General features: G+C 37.1%; 1 protein-coding gene across 1 annotated transcript in view; it reads left to right on the top strand.

Annotated features, from left to right (window-relative positions):
• Positions 1-3,186: 3,186 nt before the first annotated feature.
• The window catches only part of LOC105549809 (olfactory receptor 6P1-like), a 5,756-nt gene continuing 1,351 nt past the window's right edge, over positions 3,187-7,591 (top strand). The window contains exon 1 of the mRNA XM_011994455.1: positions 3,187-3,352. Within this exon, the coding sequence (XP_011849845.1) occupies positions 3,187-3,352 (166 nt within the window). The remainder of the gene's footprint in view (positions 3,353-7,591) is intronic.

The following is a 7,591-nucleotide window of genomic DNA, read 5'->3' as shown; positions in this document are numbered from 1 at the left end:
GAAATAAATTCTATCTTATTTAAGCACATGTGTTTTTGTACCAATCTAAACTTGGTAGTTTAGATTATAGCTACATTGTATTGCTAAGATATTAAATAAAATATATATAAAGTTTTTAGCAAAATGCCCGGTATATAGTATATAGTGATTGTTCAATAAATAGCAATTGTGTATTTTTTGCAGCAATAGGAAAAAGTATAAAAACAGTTTCCTCTTTTTTATTTTAATACTTTTTTCTTGTTTTTTCACCACCCTCACCTTCCTGAAATTGTCTAGTCTCTTAACCTCCAGAAACCACTGTACTCTTACAATTCCTTTCTTGGACAACTTGTGGTCTTTTTCCTTCTTTGGTCTACACTTCTCAAGCATTTCCGTTCCATCTTTCTCTTTCTTTTTGTTCTCAACTCTCTTCCTCTGGTTACATTTATCAAGTGTGATTCTACATATTTATTAATGCTGACTCCCAAGTTTATAAACTGAAGACAGACTTAAGATCCAAGCCAATATTTCTGATTTATTGCTGCATATATCTGCCTTTCCCTTGAGCTTCATATGTCAAGACTGAACTCACCCCCGGCTTTCTCATGTTGTTCTGCCTTCTGTGTTTTCTGAAAGTTACCATCTCCTTACCACTTTGAGCTAAAATCTCAGCAATAACTGCATTTCTCCAACTCCTTATAGCATCATTTAATCTTTTGCAAAGTACTTACTTATAACTCTTTTATTCTGTAGTAACAACAAATTGTCATTATTGCCAAGAGGAGAGAGCCATCATTTTTACTGCAGGCACTTTCTCTCCAATATTGCATCCTAAACCGGTCACCTGGGCTCTGCTTGAACACTTTCAGTGATAGGCTACTTAGCACATGCCCCACGAGGTACCCTACTCCATTCGTGACAGTTCAGTAGACCAAGAAGCAAAGAAGCAACCTTGGTATGAATGACAGTCAGGAATACCAGAGTGGTAAGAGAAAGAAAACCCCATTGTTTTCAGAAACAGACTCAGATCTGAGGCAGGAATCAGGAATTCACAAGCACTCCTGTACATATCTTCCCACCAATTATCCTGAGATCTTCCCTGTGCATCAAGTCTTATTTACAAAGGGTTGTAAAGAAGGGCAAGCAGCAAACAGGCTTCCTTCATGGAGCTTGTAGACTTATGGAAGAGAGATAAAACATCTCTCCCTCATACATAAACACAAACAAGTGATAAGAGGCAACGGTGAACAGAGTTTAACAAACATCGTTTATTTCATTTTATTTTCACTGTGTCACCTATGCCCTAGAACAAATGGTCCCTGAGGCGACTTGGACACAATCTTGTTGGGGAGAGCTAGGTAACCATGACAATGCGTAATACGGGGCTATGTCCCTCATGAGAATGTAATAAGGGCTGGCTACTGCTGCCTCTGTTTGCTCCAGGACCCCATCTGCAAAACCTCAGCCCTACCATGCCACAAACGACTTAGAGACCAGCATGAAGTATCAACTTTATTGAAGAGTTTCTAGGGCAAGCCATACCTGCTCAGAGGTAAAAGTTAAACAGTCTATTGACAAATATCAAAAGGCAGGGTATGTGTGTGAATGTGGAAGACAGTCAAGCAAAGAAGTAGGTGAACTTATGTGACAAATTTTGTCCTTATTCAGGTTAGACACCCTCAAATCCTTCATCCATTCCCCACAATTTTCAGTTCCTTATAATCCTGAAAATCACCTGAATTTCTCGAGATATACAATGGGCTAAAAATTTGAAAAAGCTTAATCATTCGAACATCCCGGGGTGAGTACCCTGTCATTTTAATCCTTTATTCATATGTTTATGATTCTAGAGATAGCACCTGAGAAATGCATTTGAAATGTTCACAAGAGTGAGGGATTTTTTTTTTTTTTTTAAGTGGCAATGTGGTAAAAAGTTAGAGATTTGTAAAGACATTCATTGGTCAGGGCAGGAAAATATGTGTGGGAAAGGGGAAATCAGAAAGCAGAAAGCCATGATAAGAGAGGCAGAAGCCAATCTTGGTGTTTTTAGGGTGTGGCACTTGTCTTGCCCTAAGGCAAGACCCAAAGAAATACCTATCATACTAAGTCTATATCTGTGAATTCGAACGAGATTAAAAAAAAAAACAACTATTGAATGAATTTGACTGCCATACACAGAGAAGACAAACAAACAAAAACCTTTTATTCTTATATAAATGAGTCCATCTGGCTATACTCATGGACATTTAACTTATTTCTGTGGAAGATGTAAAGGATAGAGGTTAAACTTCCCACCATAACTTCACAGAGAGATTATCTAGGTTTATTCCACTTCTACAATTTTCTAGATGTATGATCTTGAGAAAAAAAAACACTCATCTTTCTGTGTCATTTACAAATAGAAAAAACGGTGCTTAAACTCACTGGGCTGTTGTGAGAATTAAGTTAGCATATGAAAAATACTACCCTACACAGAGTAATCAATTATTATTATATCTTCTTTATATGCCTTGTAGATACAGACGAAGACAGTAATTATAATAACTTCAGACAGTCCTCAGTTGTTAATTCACCAGTTTTTTTGGTAGGTGCATTAAGATTGTTCAATTTGCGATGATAAAATGAGGAATTCAAGGGAAATAAAGAGAAACAAAACAGGCAGTTTTCTCTAGGAGTGGGATATGCCTATGCACAGGGCTCTACCTAATGTGTGTCCACAAGAAGGCTTGTGTTGCTTTCCATAGAGCACTACTGAACACCAGGCAATCTGCTACTAACCTTCACTTATGTGATATCTAGAAGGTAGAGGTTAAACAGGAATCCAGGTAAATGTGCTGGTGTGAATAGCTGATTTGGATGATCCAAGTGATGTCTACATGATTTAAGACCCACAGAGCTATGGCATCACCAGTGTGCTTTACGATAATAAATTGTTTCATATTATGGGCAAATAATTATCAGCTAATTATCTCTTTTAGTGTGATATAATCTAATGAAGTAGGAATGACATATATTACCAGCAGCTGCAGCAGCAGAACTATTTCACAAATAATAAAACAGGTTCGACATTCTACCCTTGAAATGACATTCTACCTTTTAAATTTCCAAGTTCTTAAAGTATTACCTTATTTATTTCCTAACTAATTTGATAAATATGCATTGGTTATGTATTATTGCCAAAGCAATGAACTTAACTAGAAGAGAGCAATGAGTGAGATCTCTGCTACCAAGGAGGAAAAATCCAGGAAGATACATAGCTACCCCACAGGAGTCATGGTCATAATAGCAGCTGTGATTGTGAAGGACCTTTTGGACAAAGTCCTCACAGAGGCACTGTTGTTTACTAGGTTTATTCAAGTGCAAAAGACCAGAGGTAAAATAACAGAGTGGTGTCTTGAAGAACTCTGATGTGACCAGAGGAATAAATAAGAGGAATGGAAAACAGGAGTAAAGGGGAGGGTAATATTGAAGGGGAGCATTCAAAGGCAAATAAAAAATAAATTGTACAATAGCATCAATATCATCTAGTCCTGAGAAGACCAACCCATAAACAGCTCTTCTTGGTTCTGAGGGAAAATGCAACGGGAGAAGTCTTCAAGGTGTTCCCCATTAATTATTACTTGGAATCTAAGTTGCCAAATGAGAAGGGTATGTTTAAACAGATCATCACTGTATGACTGTTAACATTGCAGGCTAAGCTGTACTCTGCTGCCCTGATGGTAGAATTCTCCCCTAATATAAAAATTTTGTAGCACTAATCGAGGAGGAAGGGCTCCCAACTGCTGATGGAGAAAAGACACACCTAAAAGTTAAAGCAAATAAGAAACAAACAAACAAAAGAATAAATACAATAAAAGATCAGTGGGCACAGTGCTGTGATACACTCAGAGCTACAGAAGGGATCTGAGTACTATGATTCAGAAGTAGTCTATTGAGGAGAGCCTCTTCAAAAAGGGAAGGCAGACTGGGAGTAGGAAAAGAATAAAATAACAGATCATTTCTGGTGGACAATAGGGGCTGAAGTTGCCTTGGTCAGAGAAGAAAGTTCTTGGCAGTAGCAGGCCGGGTGGAATAGCAAAAAGGGTTCAGTTTTGAGCAACTGAGCTTGCTTGAAACTTATGAAGATGATGATATAATATTACTGAGAGTGGGCAGGAGGTAGGGGTATGGGCACCTCTGGGCACAAGGGGACCAACTTGCAGGCTTGTCTTTGAATCAGCAGTCAATTAAGCCATGGTAGGCTACAGAGCAAGATTGGCTTCCAACAAATTTGTGAACGGTCAGTAAATTTGTAAGGCTGCTTCCCACCCTTCACTTCATTTTCTAATAACTTCTCTTCCACATCCCTCAGGACTGACCTGGTAAGTTGGAATTTCAACCAATTTTTTGCAGTGCAATAACTGGAAAAGAATGTTGGTTTTCCTTTAGTTCAATTATCTATATTTTCAAAGTATAATATGAAGCTGAATGATGTGAATTCAAGCTACACAAATCAAGACTGAAACTCATTCCAGTAATATTTATTGAGTGTCTACTATGTTTTGCTACTGCTCTATTACACTGATAATAGAGGGTTGAGGACAAGTCCCTCTTCAGATGTTCTGTCATTTTTCAGTCGGCCTTAGCATTTCGATTCCCTTTCCTTGTCTCTTGAGAGTTTCCAGCCATCATTTTCAAGTTTTTCCCATCCTCTGTTATCACCTACTCCTGAGTCATGCTGGGCTTCCTTCCTACCCTGTCCCTAACCTTACCACACATACTTTCTCTTTAAACTCTCACTCAGAAAAGTATCCGATGCATTAAAGTCACTGTTTCCAAACTGGACTTTTTGGACACTTGAGGGTACAAAAATAAATATAAAAATCTTCTAATGTCCAGACAGGAATAGCTCCAAAGGACTGATTCTCTCATCTTCAACTCCGTTAAGAGCTCTTAAAATTGATCTGCTAGAGAAAGTGTCTTTTCCTTTCCCACTTCTCTTTTCCATTTTTTTAACAAGGAAAGGCATAGCAAAATATTGCCTTATGGAAGTGTCCAAGAGTGTAAGTTAGTGCCAATGCCAACGTCAGTGTCGAGAAAGTAAAGGGTTAATAACTGGGTATCCGATCCTTTTGCAGGTCAGTGATTTACAATCTATTCCTTTCAACGCAATTGAAATAGAAGCTAATCAAGTTGTCAGTTAATAGATGAATGAAAATAATTTTGATGATATGTTACTGGATATTTTCTGGCACACAACTAATAAAAAGTTTAAATAATCTAGTGTTATTTCGATAACAAAACTAACTTCCATTCATGGAGCTATGGTACATCAATATCACTTATATGTGAATTAGTCTTCTTAGGGTTTACACCTCCAAAATGAAAATTCAGAATAGAATTGATGCTAAAATCTTTCTCATTGTGGTAATAAGTCTTACAATGCACGCAAACATTGGACAAAAGCATAATATACATTATTATGAGATAGTTTTCCAGTAAATTAAAAAATTTTTGTCCAATATATTTTTAAATGTTTTATTTATATGTATATTGCTTTAGGTAAATGTATTCTAATTATATAACAGCTAGAGAAAATCTTTTATAAATCACTCATAGTCTTTTTTTTTTAAATTTCCAACTTTTATTTTAAGTTCAGGGGTACATGTACAGAATGTGTAGGCTTGTTACATAGGTAAACGTGTGCCATGGTGGTTTGCTGCACAGATCATCCCATAATCCAGGTATTAAGCCCAGCATCCACTAGCTATTCTTCCCGATACTCTCCCTCTTCCCACCCCCCCCCAACCTCCAACAGGCCCCGGTGTATGTTGTTGTCCCACCCGCCCATGTGTCCATGTGTTCTCATAATTTAGCTCCCACTGATAAGTGAGAATATGCAGTATTTGGTTTTCTGTTCCTGTGTTAGTTTGCTAAGGATAATCCATCCATGTCCCTGCAAAGGATATGATCTTGTTCCTTTTTAAGGCTGCATAGTATTCCATGGTGTATGTGTACCACATTTTCTTTTTTATTATTATTATTATACTTAATGTTCTAGGGTACATGTGCACAACATGCAGGTTTGTTACATATGTATACATGAAGCACTCATAGTCTTAAAAGTACAGGAACAAAAAACATGTAGGTAGATACAGAGAAATCAATAAAAGACTTGCAATTATAAATATATTCAATACCATGAATTGTGACTTTGGTGAAATAAACGATGTTAAATTTCCAGTTTTACAAAGATACGCTCATTTGTGTACTTGTTTAAACAAGTATCAATGGATATCATTACCATAGCACTGATATTTAGATTTCATTGAATACATAAAGAAGTAATATAATAGTTTCATTTAAAAGTTCGATTATCATAATGCAGTAAAAAATTAGATTCCCTATGGCCACATAAATGTCTGATAAAAAATAGATGTTGTGTCTGTAGTCCTAGCTACATAGGAGGCTGAAGTGAAAGGATTCCTTGAGCCCAGGAGTTTGAGTCCACCCTGAACAACACAGCAAGGACTCATCCTTACAAAAAAATTGATGTCAAGTTAAAACTATGCAAATTAGTATATCATTTTTTAAGTGTCTTAGAGGAAAATAATGTTTAAAGACAGGTACTTAAATCACACCAAAAATGAAAATGCTTATGACATGTGACCCAATCCCAAGTCAGACTTGTAATTTTACCAGGGTCTCCCTGGAAATGTCAGGTCACTGGCAATGTTAATAGAAGACTGGAAAAGCACAGAAGAATGGTTGGGAAAATGACTTCCTCTTTCATTTTCCTGCCTCACCAGCTGCATCAGTTTCCTATGGCTGCTGTAACAAACTGCCACAAATGTGGTGGGTTATAACAACAGAGAGTTATTGTCTCACAGTTCTGGAGGCCAGAAATTCATAATCAGTATCAGTTGGCTCAATTCAGGGCATGGGCAGAGCCGCACTCCTTCTGGAGGCTCTTGAGAAACACTTCCTTACCTCTTTTAGCTTCTGATAGCTGTGGGCATTCATTCAAGATAAAGATCTTGTGGCCAAAGCATTGCAGTCTTCAAGGCCGGCATCCTTAAATCTCTCTCTGCTTTATCTACATTGCCTTCTCCTCTGTGCGTCTGTTTCAAATTTCACTCTGTCTCTGTCTTGTAAAGACCTTTTTGATTGTATTTAAGGCCCACCTAGAAAATCCAGGATAAGTCCCCATCTCAAAGTCTTTAATTTAATCATGTTTGCGAAATATTTGCTATATGGTGTAACATTTACAGATTCCAGGAATTAAGACATGTACAACTTTTAGAAGGTTCATTATTTAACCTATTATATCTCCTGGAAATGAGACTGTCTAATGCTAGCACCAAAAATGTATTCAAATAGATATGTAAAGTGAATGGAAAAATAACTGTTCTCTGGAGCAGAGCTTCATTATCTCCAGATAATTTCCTTTGCATTGAATTGTCTCTCCATTTGGAAATGAATATTTTTCAAACCAACTTCATACTGCCATGTTGTCTTGCATTAGAGTTCAAGCAATCTCCTTGAGTTATTATTTCCTCTTAGTATAATTTCCCTTGAGAAATAAGCTTGTAGGCTCCAGCTTGAGGTCACACCTTCTTTTATTCACTCATTC

The sequence above is a fragment of the Mandrillus leucophaeus genome, unplaced genomic scaffold (genome assembly GCF_000951045.1).
Source record: "Mandrillus leucophaeus isolate KB7577 unplaced genomic scaffold, Mleu.le_1.0 Scaffold457, whole genome shotgun sequence".
NCBI classification, from domain to species: Eukaryota; Metazoa; Chordata; class Mammalia; order Primates; family Cercopithecidae; genus Mandrillus; species Mandrillus leucophaeus.
Note: the sequence above shows the minus strand (reverse complement) of the source record. Positions and strands in the feature narration are given on the sequence as shown.